We start from the raw sequence: 13541 nt of genomic DNA on the forward strand, positions 1-13541 counted from the left end.
CACTAGATCCCTCAACTCAAGCAATAGCGGTCCTCCTCGACGCTGAAAAGGCATTCGACTCGGTGGAATGGCCATTTATGTTCGCTGTACTCACCAGAATGGGTCTGGGAGCCCGCTTTGTCAAACTAGTTTCGTTATTATACAACGAGCCACGCTCCAACATCATTATAGGCACGGCAAAATCGGCTCCAGTGATACTCCAGCGAGGCACCAGACAAGGCTGTCCACTTTCAGCATTGATCTTCGCCCTGGTGATGGAACCGCTGGCCTCCATCCTAAGAGAACATCGACAACAAAGAGGTCTTGTTATCGGACCACACAAGCTCATAATATCCCTCTACGCAGATGACGTGGTCCTATTCGTCCGCAATCCCGAAGAGAACCTGAACCCTGTCATGAGGGAAGTAATCAAATTTGGAACAGCCTCTGGCCTGAAAATCAATCAGTCAAAGTCCATCATCTTCCCGCTGACTCCAGCCACCAAACCCTTTGTAGATGACTTCCAATTCACATGGAAAACGTCCAATGTCCGCTACCTGGGAATCCAAATGTCCTTGAACTATCACGAGGTGTTCCGTGACAATTACGAAGAGGTGACCAAGTCCCTCCAGGAAAAAGTGACAAGATGGAAGACCCTGCCACTAACGCTATGGGGAAGGGTCTCCCTAGTTAAGATGGTGATCCTACCAAAATTACTCTACCTGTTTTCCAATATTCCAATATTCCTTCCTCAAACTTATCTGAAGAGACTGAAGAGCATGGTCCTTGAACTTCTATGGGCAAATAAACCGGCCAGAGTGGCATATGCAACGCTAACACTTCCGGTGACAAGTGGTGGCCTTGCCCTCCCGGACCTGGAAAAGTACTTCTGGGCAGCGCAAGCACAATTTCTCAGTCACTGGTACGCCTCCCACACAATCAGACCCCACGTTCAGGTGGAACGGGCGCTGGCAACACCGAATCTGTTAACCGCAGTTATCTTCAGTCAAATTCCCATTCCCAACTCCACCATGAACGTAATGCTCTCAACTTACAGAGTGTGGCTGCGACTGGCCCAAAGGCAAGGGGTAAAAACGAGATACTCCCCACTGTTACCAGTTAAATTCATTCCAGGAGTTCCACTCACATCTGAAAAAGTGTTTCATCAGTGGGCCGAAAAGTTGAAAATTGAGACTCTGGGGGATCTCTTCACAGAAGACGGCTTTATAACTCCGCAACAAGCTAAAGCGAAAGGAGGCACCACCGCACTCGATGTATTCCTCTACTTCAGGACCCGTTACACATTTCAAGCGATCCTACCAGATTTCCCAAGACAGCCACGGACCTGGCATTTACTTCACAACGCCATTCAAGCGCAAGGTGAAGGCAAGCTAGTGTCACAAATCTACAAAGCTATTACTACCGATACATCATCTAAACTCGGCCAAGCAAAGACCAGATGGGAAAGAGCCCTGCACAGTACAATATCAGAGGAAGACTGGACTTTCATCTTGAAGCAGACTCAAAAAATCGCCCTCAACACACGCTTTAAACTAATCCACTTCAACTTCCTACACCAGACCTACTATACACCTGCGAAAGCGAACAAACATCACCCTGAAACAGCTGCGAAATGTGAGAGATGTGGGGAACATTCGGCAGACTTCGTCCATTTGGCATGGGACTGCCCCGAAATAACACCATTCTGGAATCAAGTCTTGGAGACAACAGCAGCAATAGTGGGAGAGGCGATACAGCCGAACCAGACTGCGGCATTGCTGGGTATGACGAGGCTGCTCGCTGCCCCGACAAGGAAACTGACAGGTCTTCTGTTGACACTGGCCCGAAGGAGAGTGGCCATGTCCTGGGGCCGAGGCCCCCCTCCATCGTTCAGCGCCTGGCACAAAGATATCCTTTACTGCCAGGATGTGGAAACAGACTTTGTCAAGCTACTTCCCCTACATGCCCGACCTCCAGACATCTGGGGACCGTTGATAACATTCTTGCTAAGAGAATCGGAGGAGGTCTTTACCAGCCAACCAGTTGCCTCAGACACAAGAGAAGGGTCTCAGTGAAGGCACAGGACTAGCAGCACTATTTCCATGCTACATCGACCTGGAAACAAGACAGCACGAACAGTAGAATCATGGGCCGAGCGAGGGGGTGGGGAGGGGAGCGGTGGGAGGAGGACAGGTGTGTGGGACACGGCGCAGAGTTAAGTCCACCCTAATGTGGGTGTGTAGTTGTTATTATGTCGTTACAGGATTACACAAAAACCAAAAATAAAGGTTTTAAAAAAAAAAAAAAGAGCGTGCTCCAAGATGTGCTTACGGGAGTTCTCCAAACACAGCTGTAACACACCTTGTGTTAAGACAGAGTCATCAGCGTACAATAGTGTAGTAAATTCTTTGCCATTTTTAAAAGGGTGGTATCAAACCGTGAGTAGCATTGTATGGATTAAAGTCACAAAAAAACAATGAGGATACAGGTTGGGCAAGAGGGCAACCTTGCTTCACCCCTGCATTTGTCATAAAATCTCTTGAATAGTTCTGATTACTAGCATACCTGACTGCAATAGATGTATCTTCATAGAGCAGCACAATTAATTGCAGGAGCTTTGGAGGAACCCTGATTCTACCCACCTTCGCCCACAACAGGGTGCAGTTTATGGAGTCAAAGGTCTTGGATAGGTCCAGGAAAGCTGTAAAAAGGCGGATCTTCCTCCTCCTTGTGTACTTCTCCACTATCGTATTCAATAAAAAAGCATTGATCGATATTGAGAAATCGCCCTCTACACTGAGGGGGAGATGAGAAGAAAAATAACTATTCCTGAATGCTCGTATTCCATGTCATTTCCTTTTAAGTGCACCTTGTGATTTGGCATTCCAGCTGTGATGACCTGGACCAGACCTGGCTAGATCTAGAGTTGCTTAGAGTAATTTTCACAATCAGCTCCTCATATTGTGCAGTGGAGCTGACCTTTTCTAGCCACTCTGAAGGTTTGATGCATGGACATCTTTCCAATATTGTATATTAATTGTTCTGACTATATTGTAACTATTAGAATTAATAGAAGTTCATTCTCTACCAATTGCTAATTCATTGTTTCTGAGACCATGCCCAAACAAATAATTTTTATAGTTATTTCAGATGATCTCTTTAAAACGTCTCCTATTTCCCTGTTGATCAATACACAGTAGTCAAACTTAGTAAAATTGGACAACTTGCTAGCATATGTTTTAGTGGGCTTACTTATATTTCACATCTGGTGCTCTATGCACATTCTTTAGCATACCTGACCACTCCACTTTGGATACTTCTTTGCCAAGTTCCATTTCCCATTTCTCACTGTATCTGGTATCCTTTTTTTTTCCTAACACTACCTTAACATTAGATAGAACTGTGACCGAAGCTGGTTTTCATGTATTTGAGAAAATAACCAATTTTCAAATGTGAAATTCTAATTCTCTAAATTGACCAATTTGGTTTGGTATTATATTATGCCATGATTTGCTAATTCCTCAGTTGTTTGCCTAATTATCCAATTAGGTTCTGCCTTTGGCCAAAGGTTTCTTTCAGTAGATGCTATCAGGAAAGATCCACGCAAATGAACATGAAGAAAAGATATCCTCAAAGGGCCTAAATCTGGAGGGGTGTGCTTAGGACATTTTAGGCCTGCGATTTTCAAAAAAAGGGAAACCGGACCATCATTAGTCAAACAAGTAGCTAAGATTGCCCAAGCGAACGGGGGTGGGATTTCAGATTGTCCACATATTTTCCTTGGAAGTTATGGGCCATGTGCTGAAAGTGTGCAAAGGCAGGCCTGTGGCAAAAGCACAGTATGGTCCAGGTATATTGGGGTTACTTTAACCACCTCTATCCTCCCAAAAGTTCAAAATGATGTCTTGCAAAACATGCTAGGGATTCCTACCTCAACTTTTTTCTGCAACATGTTACTGGGACTACCATAGTGGAACGGGTGGCCCACCACAAAGAACCACGCGGACTCCGGTAGTAAGACCAAGGGTGTTTATTTAAAATACAAAGGGCCAGAATGGCTTCAGTTTTCAAGGTTCTTCAGGGCTTCTTGGTAGATTTGGCGCTAGGGCTGTCCCTTTCTCTTTCTCGACTTCCCCAGCCTTATCCCCACCTCCCTATCGGCAATGTTAGTAATATCGCAAGGTGACCCCTACTGTCTGTGTTTCTTCCTTAAGCTAAAAGGGGTAACCCTAAGACGGTGGCTGGCTAGCTCCCTAGGGATCTTCTAGTCATCCCTAACCTAGCTCAACTTATTACTTTGAGGAATATGGGTTGGTGCTTCCTTCCACCCAGTTCCATTTGATCTCCTTGCATGCACAGTCTCTCTTGACCCTTCCTTGAACGTGCACTGGGTCCCAGAGTGTTCCTTTTCCATTGTACTAATGTCCCTTTGCTTTCAGACTCCACCTTCCAACCTCCACCCTTAGATGTTACCACTCTTCTTTTCCAACTGCCACTCTACTACCAATGACTCTACTACTACTGCCTTCTTTTCTCCTCACTACTACTCCACCTTCTACTCCCCCTCTACTGTTACCACTACTTTCACGCTACCCCAACTACCTCTCTCCCCTGGTCCTACTACTCTCCTACTCTCACTAAGTCTCTCCCACTAGTGGCACTTCCAATACATTTGCTACCATGAACCACCATTCACTACTACCAACCAGTAGTACCACCACACCCAACTGCTACTACTTTCTTCTCAATCGCTTTCAGACACTCCTTGATCTCAAACACAAGCACTCCACAGACCCCCTCTAACCAAGAGCCTCGGCACTCCTTTTGCTTACACCTCCTCGGGTCTCTCGGATGCCCTTCTACACCGCCTGTTCTCACTCAACTAACCCAAACTGCACGAGTCACAGGTACCCAGGTTTGGATACTCATCATGTCCAATTGCTTACCTGGCTCAAGGGAGTGTGGTAAGGGCAGTGCTTAGGTAGGCTTAAAAAGGGGATTTTAGTCCCGCCCCCTTTTCTGGCAGCATCCCTTGCAGAGAAAGTAAAAGATTTTCTGAGTGACTGGAGTCCCTGTTTGATAAGGCTTTCTGCTGGACCTGTTAATATCTCTGGTGAGAGTTTCATTAGTAAGGCCTCTATTTCTGGATGGTCCATAGAGTTTCCGCTGAGTCCCGTTGCACCTTCTCCCAGTCTGTGTACTCCTGCGGTGGGGACTCTGCCATCAACACAGGTAAGGTGGGGGAGTGGACGGTGCCTGTTAACACTGCTATGGGTTGTTCGGAGTCGGCTCCCTCCCTCCCCTGACAGGGCCTGTATGCATGCCTTGTCACAATAGATATGACATTTATTCCCTGACGATCTGGCAATTCAACACCTATGCTTTGGACAACAGTTTGGTACAATAAGGCGGCACTAACACTGACACACTGTCTTCTGAGGGAAAAAATGAAGCTCGAACTTGTAACAAAACCACATAGTTAAATCATATTTATCAGTTTTGTTTTTAGTCATGGCTTCTTTCTCCAGAAATCATTCTAATGACTGCCAACAATGAATCAGGCAGGCCTGTGACTGAGATCAGAAAGAAAGCTTAAATGTTCTCCCTTTGACACCATGATATGGTATTGCTGAATATAATCACTGTTACATACATATAGCCTTAAAGGATTGCACGGGACACACAGGATTGCGTTGCTTCATCAACTATACTTTATTAAAACACTGCCCCTTCCTGCCTGGGGCTCTTCCTCTTCTTCCCCCCACAAGATGCCTCTTAAAGGGCACTGCTCTACTTTCCCTCACAACACCTCCCCTCACGCATTTCCTTACATCCATGTCGCATTTCTTCAATGAGCCGGCTTGGTCTTTTATTGGTCCGCCGGGGGTGGTCTACTGGCTCGACACCTTCTCTCCTATCCGTCTGCTCTTGCTGCCCTTTTGCGCTTTCTCTGCCTTCCATCTCCTGCCTCCTTTGTCCCCGGACTTGGGTATTGCCCCCACCTGGGTCCTTGTCCTGCATGAGGTGCTTGAAAAAGGATGCATTCCTGGTAACTTCCTTTTGTGGGTTACTGGCCGTGATCATTGTCCCTTTTACTTCAGTCACTTCTAGCAGCACACTTTCATACCTGACGTATGTCTTCCTTTGCATTCGCTGTTTCACAAGTACTTTATCTCCTTCTTCAAATTGTTTCATCCTTGCCTTCTTGGCCAAGTCTGTCCTTACTTTGGTTGCTTCATTTACACTGGCATCTTTCTCTCACACCTCTGCCTCTTGGATGTTTCTCTCTCAAAACTGACTCCAAGGTGTCTCTTCTCCTCGGGGGAGTCCTGTCCTGGCGTTATACACTCTCATCAAATCACTGGGCGGCACTCCTGTCACAGAATGGGGTGTGTTCCTACATTGCTGCAGCATCCAGTGCAGGGCCTGCTGGATTGGCATTCCCTCAATCGTAGCTTTCTGAATGGTCCTTTTTATCAATGACATGAACCGTTCTGCCATGCCATTTGCCTGGGGCCACAGTGGGAATTCCCCACTCGCTGAAAACTTCATCAATGACTCCTACTACCTGGGTGAATACCATGGATGGTGTCTTCTTTATGAACGGGAATCTTGAGAATTCTTCCACAATCACTAATAGGTGATCTCCTGTTTGCAATGGCACATTAAATTCCATCGCAACACCCTGCTGTACCTTCTCAGGAATTCATGTTGGCTGTATTGGGAGTGGTGGGTCGCTTTTGGCAGCGCATTGGCATAGGAGACAACTCTTGACTGCCTCCTCTACCATGATGTCCATGAGCGGGATCGATACTGTCTCTCTGAGCAGTTTCCTGGTTGCCTCCACCCCCCCCAGGGTCCTTCATGTGCAAGCGTCACCAGCCCCCTTCGCAAGGACGATGTAATGACAATGTAGCACCCTCAACAGTATGCCATGTTCTCACACAGCAAGCTCCATGGCAACTTTTGCAATCGCTCCATCTCCTGTCTGGTTGTGCCAGTTCAGTAGTCTCCTATAGTCCTGCCACCTATTGGAGAGGGTTAACTCTATGGCCCAGCTGATGAATGGGTCAGTGTGCAACGCTTGTGCCAGGCCCTCTAAGGTGAGGGCTGGCAGCATGGCCTGTTCAGTGATGTAGCAAAGGTACTCTGCGTCTCCTTCCCTCGGTGGCTGTCTCTTCATGGTCGGGAGACGCAAAATATAGTCCGTGGGGTTACTGTCCCTGCCAGGTCTCTGTACGATCACATAGTCATACTCTTGGAGGCGAATGCCCCATCTCTCGATCCTAAGTGGCATCTTGGTCCTTGGACTTCCAAATAGCAAGAGGAGGGCTTGGTGGTCAGTCACAAGGGTAAACCTCTTCCCTATGAGGAAGTGATGGAAGTACTCAGATGCCCACACTATGGCCAAACTCTTTCTCTGCTTGCGAGTACACGCCTTCCATCTGGGATAAGGATCTGCTGGCATACGCTATGATAAAACTCGCTGGTGTCTAAGGCCCCTCACGTTGAACCAGGATGGCCCCTAACCCCAGCGGACTAGCATCAACCACAATTTCAGTGTGCTAAGATGGATTGAAATAGGCAAGGTGCAATGCGTTTGAGAGCTCCACCTTTATGTTCTCGAATGCCTTCTGACTTATGTTCTCGAATGCCTTCTGACAGTCTTGTGACCGGTGGAATGGCTCTTCTTTCGGCAACAGTTTCCTCTGTGGTTCGGTGGTGATGGCATATCTCGGGAGGTACTGAGCGCGGTACCTGGTCATCTCTAGAAACAACCTGACCTCAGCCACCTGGGTGGGCTCCTGCAGCTCACTGATGGTGTCACCTTTTCTGGGTCAGGTTGCATTCCTTCACTAGAAAATGTGTCTGTAAAAGTGTAGCTTGTCTTTTCTGATGTTACATTTCTCATAGTGCAGTGCGAGTCCAGCATCCCTCAGGATGTGGCATATGTCCATAAGGGCTTGATCATGTTCCTTCTGGGAGGTGCCGTATATTAGAATGTCATTGGAGTAGTTGAACGCTGATTTTACAGGGATCTGCAGGTGTCTGATGATAATTTGAAAAATCTCTGCAACCGATGAGATCCTGAAGTTCATACATTTATAACAAAATAGGCAATTATTGGTGGCAAATGTGGTGATTACTCTGGACTCGGATTGCAATTCCAACTGGTGTTACCCCTGATTGAGGTGCAGTTTGGAGAATTTTGTTGTGCAGTTTAACTGTACGATCAAATCCCCTATCTTCAGACTGGGTGCCTCTCTCTATGGCTGTTTTGGCCACCATCATGTCAACACAGTCTGACTGTGTTTCCTTCCTTTGGCATGATGACTAGAGGTGAGATCCATGGTGTAGGCCCGGTCACCCTTTCTACAATGTAATTCGACAGTAACTGTTGTAATTCTCGATTCACTGTTTCTTGTAGGTGGACGCCTACCCTTCTTGAGTGCTACGGTACCAGCTTGACATTCTCATTGATTTGTAGCTTGATAAGTTTTCCCAACCCTTAGAACAGTTTGGGAAATGTACTCTTGATCATCTCCTTCTCTAACGGCGGACCACGCAGGTGGCAGATGTTCCGGTGACACCCTCGATCCTCGCTGCACTGGACCACATCGTTGCCTTGGAAGTGGACAGTTATCTCTGAAGTTCTTTCACTGTCCGGTAACTGAGGAAGCATTTGCCACTGACTGGGCTCCTGAGCACATGAATAATGTTGTCAGTCATCCTCCCCTTGTATGACAGTGTCCTTTGGAATTGTCCTAGGGATGGTAGCTGCGTGCTGGCACCTCATTGGAATATTCACACCCTGGATGGGGCTAGGTCTCCTTTGCTTCCTATTTGTAGAAACTCCTGTTCCCCCATGATGTTAACGGTGGCCCCAGTGTCAATAAGGAAGCAGTGAGTCACTTCAGCCAGTTGAACAATAACTTTAGAGGCCTCGCTGCCAGCTTGCTCCCCGTGCATTAGGTTAACCAACTCATTCACATATTCAGGACTGGTTCCTGCAGCTACTCATCATTTTTTGGCATGTAGGTCGGCTGTGTACTCATATTGGTCCAGGTAATATTGAGACTGTGGCGGTCGATTGTCACCTGGGAGTTCTCCATAATATAAACCCTGTTCCATGACTCTGACTATCCTCCATGGCTGTTTTGAATAAAATTGTGGCCATCTCCACTGCGGTTGTTGCAGGCTTGGTCTGAGTGGGGGCTGCCAGTTTGTGGGCATCGTTAGCGGTTGTTGCCCTTTTGGGGAGGGCCTTCCTTCCTGACAAACAGTTTGAAAGTTTCCTTTTCTGCTGCGCCTCGTACAGCGTTGGTTCAGTGCAGGGCATACCCCAGTGTGGGAAGATCTGGGCACATCAGTAGCAGAGCATCTGTGGATGGGGACCTATCCGTATTTGTGTGTACCCTTCCCTTGGTGGTCCTCTCGACAGGGTCGGGCTATCCTGTGGTCCTCTTCCTGTGTCCTTAATACTTGTGAATGCCGAGTCAGCCTTCTCGTTCCTTTTCTTGGGCATTTCCATGATGGAGGCTTGGACTTCGACTCTTTCATGGACTCTCGCAATTTCAATAGTTTTGTCAATCATGAGGGATCTCTTCAGAAGTTGTTTCCACAGTGCGGATGACATACAGCCTTTGATTACAAAGAGCTGATTCACTTCAGTCCGAGAAAGCTGCAAATTGACAGTGGACTTGTTTCTGACTGAGTCAAGTGATGAAATCCTCTACGGTCTCATGGGAGAACTGGTGGCACTGGTTGAACGCATAACATTGATAGTCCCTGTTTGGTTGTATAACCAGCTTTTTGTTTAAAGTGCCGATAAGCTTGTCATAGGTCGTCCATTCCCCTGCCGGAATTGTCTTGGTGCTTTGTATTTCCTTTCCAGCTAGGTTTGTGAAACTATCCTTTAGGACTCTTGGCGCTCTGCCTTGTATGGGTGAGTGGGTTCTGAACTGTAGTGCCAGTATGTGGTCGCTGTGGCAGCCACGCGCTGCTCTTACTCTGCAGGGCAGTGACAGAGGTCACCATAGCATGGCGTGCCAGCCGCAGCAAAATTCAGGGACGCATCATACGACGTAGGACGCTGGATGCTTCTCAGCGGGATGCCAAGCACAGCTGGAGAAAGGATGGCTGCCGGCGCACTGGACAAGCGGATCTGCTCATGGTAGAGTCGGTTTATCCTCGATGCCAGTTGTTACATACATATAGCCTTAAAGAAGTGCACAGGACACATGGGATTGTGTTGCTTCATCAACTCTACTTTATTAAAACACTATCCCTTCCTCACTGGGGTTCCTCCTCTTCCTCCCCCGACCCCCCGCAAGGTGCCTCTTAAAGGGCTTGATTTGAAATGAGTTACTCACACACCTCTTACTGCGCCACACTTATTTAGTTGATACTCAGTTCATGTTGTTTCAATGTAAGTAAAAAAATCATTCTCTGATATAATAGTAGGTGGTAGGTGTTTATTTGTGATAGTGGCCCTTTGTGATAACACTTGTTTCGACACCTCCGTGTCCTTTTCAAATCAGGGCAAATCTGTAAATTGGTTAAACATAATAAATGCAAAGCAAAAAAGTGTGCCATAACAGTGTGGTATGGATTCAACTCTGTTGCATGTTAGCAGTGCATCTTAAGCTTTTGCTTCAGGAGCTGTTTAATTTCTACTTTGTGGCTTGCCTTTTGTCTTGTACAATGAAAATAAGAAAGAGAATGTATAAAACGTTCATAGAATCATTCTCATTACTATAAACAATTTGGGGGTAGCTAGTTTTAATATTTCTATAGCGACTGTGTGCGTTTATAGAAATGAGCTACAGGAAACATGTGTCAAGAACATTTACTTATTTTGATTACTCTAGCATTTAACTGTATTCCTATCCTATCGCTTTGTATTAAGAACTCTGAGCATGCTGTAATGACGCAGTACTTCAACTTTCAGGTGTCTGTGTGCGCCTTAAGTCATCAATTCCTATGGGTTCTCAATTGGGAACCTCCAGCACAGGGTTGAGTAAAGCACCCCCACCAGAACGTGTTAATGTAACATAATATGACCATTCGGGCTCCTGAAATGCATCTGTGGCATAGATCAGTACACAGACACTTGTTCCCTTCAGGTTGAATCAAGCTGGGAACTGCTGACATAGCCCAGTGAACTAGAATGAGGAAGTAAAGTCCATTGATAGGTGCACTGTTGTAGAGGGATGTATAATTATTTTGATTTTCTACCAAAACCTGTGATAACTTAAGCATTATTTTCTCTTCACTACCAGGTCTTTGTTCCCAGAAACTGCAAGAAGATTTTGCGATGGATGAAAATTGGCCTTGAAACAGAATACATGCAATGGTGACTTTTTTCACTTGAAAAGTAAACATTAGTCCACCGTATAATGGGCAACTTTACAGAAGCGTTTGGGGAAAGCAATTCTTCTAATTGCTCAATTGATCACAGCATCCATCAGACGTTGTTCCCAGTCGTATATGGCCTTGTGTTTACATTGGGCCTTCCGGCCAACTGCATCTCCTTGTACTATGGGTACTTACAAATTAGAGCCAAGAACGAGCTGGGGATCTACCTGTGTAACCTGACAGTGGCAGACCTGCTATACATCTCCTCCCTGCCATTTTGGCTGCAGTATGTCGTGCAACATGACAACTGGACCTACAATGAGCTGATGTGCAAGATCTGTGGCATCCTGCTTTACGAGAACATCTACATAAGTATCGCCTTCCTCTGTTGTATTTCTATCGACCGCTACCTGGCAGTGGTCTACCCTTTCCACTTTCACCAGCTGAGGTCCATGAAGGCTGCTGTCATCGTCAGTTGCATCATCTGGCTAAAGGAGCTGTTGACCAGCGTCGTCTTCATGCCCCATGGCGAAATAACCAAGGACCCGGAGAGCCACGTGGTGTGCTTTGAACATTACCCCATCAAGCCCTGGGAGCACAACATGAACTACTACCGCTTCTTCGCCGGCTTCCTGTTCCCCATATTTCTCCTGTTGTTCTCCTACTGCTGCATCCTGCGGGTGGTCCGGAAAAGCCATGGCACTCAGAAGAAGAAGAAGCTCCAGATTAAGCAGCTGGTCCTCAGCACGGGCATCATATTCTTTGTCTGCTTTGGGCCATACCATGTGCTTGTCGTGGTCCGCAGCCTGTTTGAGAACGACTGCAGGTTTGCCGCTGAGATCTTCAATGTATATCACTTCTCCTTGCTGCTGACGAGCCTGAACTGTGTGGCTGACCCAGTGTTGTACTGCTTTGCCAGTGAGAGTACCTACAAAGACTTCAAGTGGATCAGGGACGCGTGTCTGGCATCCCTGAGATGTAAGAATCTTGACAAGCAAGAGTCCTACGAACTAAGCACTCCGGAAAACTGTGTAGAATGTGGTGAAACTGCGGAGAAAGAGACTGATATGCTAAATAAGCAGAAGGTTTCCTGTATGGGTCATCCAGCTGTGGCAAGGGAAGACTCGCCCGCCAGTAGCCCAGTAGCCTAGAGAGGCTCTAACTTTGCCTAAAGAGGGGGCGCCGCAAAGGTTTTATGATTTGGCTGCTGCTGAAGCTCTACATTTCAACATCTATGGTTGTTAATTAGTAACTGAGCTTTAAAAAGCCAAACGGAACTATTTAATATCGCTATAGCAAACCCGGGATATCGTACTACCTGCCAAATTTTGTGACAGCAAAAAAGTAAAACTGAGCACATTGCAGTTCTAATTAAACTCTTTAGGCTAGGGCTATGTGGGGATTAAAAAAGTGTTGAGCACTCAATGCTGCCTTTCTATAGTTCAACACGTCTCTAAACATGTCTTATATTGCACTGTTGCTTTGCCTATATTGATAGCTGAATCATGGCCTATGAATGTAAATGGCTGGTCATTACAGTGTTCTTGTCCAATAGGGACACCTGTGGCATCTCGTAAACTTTTCTTTCCAAGGTCCACCCGCCACACTTCCATATCTTGTAAACGGGGCACGAAATACGACAGTGTGAACAAAACCTCTTTAATTTCCACTTTGTTTTTTTATTATTAAAGAAAATGGCCTGTATTAGTGTATGCCAATATTTGCGTTTGATATTGTGAAATATAGATTCAAGCATGCATGAAAAGGTTAAGTCAACTTTTTAGAACTCATTCTTAATGATTGATAAGGAACTGTAAGCTTCTATCCTTGAATGGTCGAATGTTACTCTTTTATAACTTCAAATATTGATCAATATAAATTCACTTTAATTGACCCACAAAGATGGCGGCCCCGCTGACAGACAATCTCAGACTGGCCTTCAGGGCAATAGAACAATGGCAGAAGAGCCTGCCCATCATGCTGTCGTAGGCCAGTTCTTTGGTGAAAGTTGACCAATTTGAATCCGTTAGATTTTATCAATGTTGCTGACCAAATATGGTATGAACTGCACTACGTGCAACACAGTTTTACCAAACGCTCCCCTAGGTAGAAGTTCTCAACACATCACAAAAAGTAATATTTCACCCTTTGAGATTGTGGGTCAGTTTTATTATTAGTGCCAAGGGTTCGGGGTGGATTTATTT

The 13541-nt window shown here is 46.2% G+C and overlaps 1 protein-coding gene across 2 annotated transcripts in view; it reads left to right on the forward strand.

Annotated features, from left to right (window-relative positions):
* Window positions 1-13041, forward strand: part of GPR68 (G protein-coupled receptor 68) — a 462761-nt gene extending 449720 nt beyond the window's left edge. For both annotated transcript variants that reach the window (XM_069637442.1, XM_069637441.1), the window contains one exon: window positions 11262-13041. In XM_069637442.1, the coding sequence (XP_069493543.1) occupies window positions 11379-12488 (1110 nt within the window). In that variant the 5' untranslated portion in view covers window positions 11262-11378 and the 3' untranslated portion in view covers window positions 12489-13041. The remainder of the gene's footprint in view (window positions 1-11261) is intronic.
* Window positions 13042-13541: the final 500 nt, after the last annotated feature.

Source organism: Ambystoma mexicanum, chromosome 14, assembly GCF_040938575.1.
Source record: "Ambystoma mexicanum isolate Mex_15411 chromosome 14, UKY_AmexF1_1, whole genome shotgun sequence".
Taxonomy (NCBI): Eukaryota; Metazoa; Chordata; class Amphibia; order Caudata; family Ambystomatidae; genus Ambystoma; species Ambystoma mexicanum.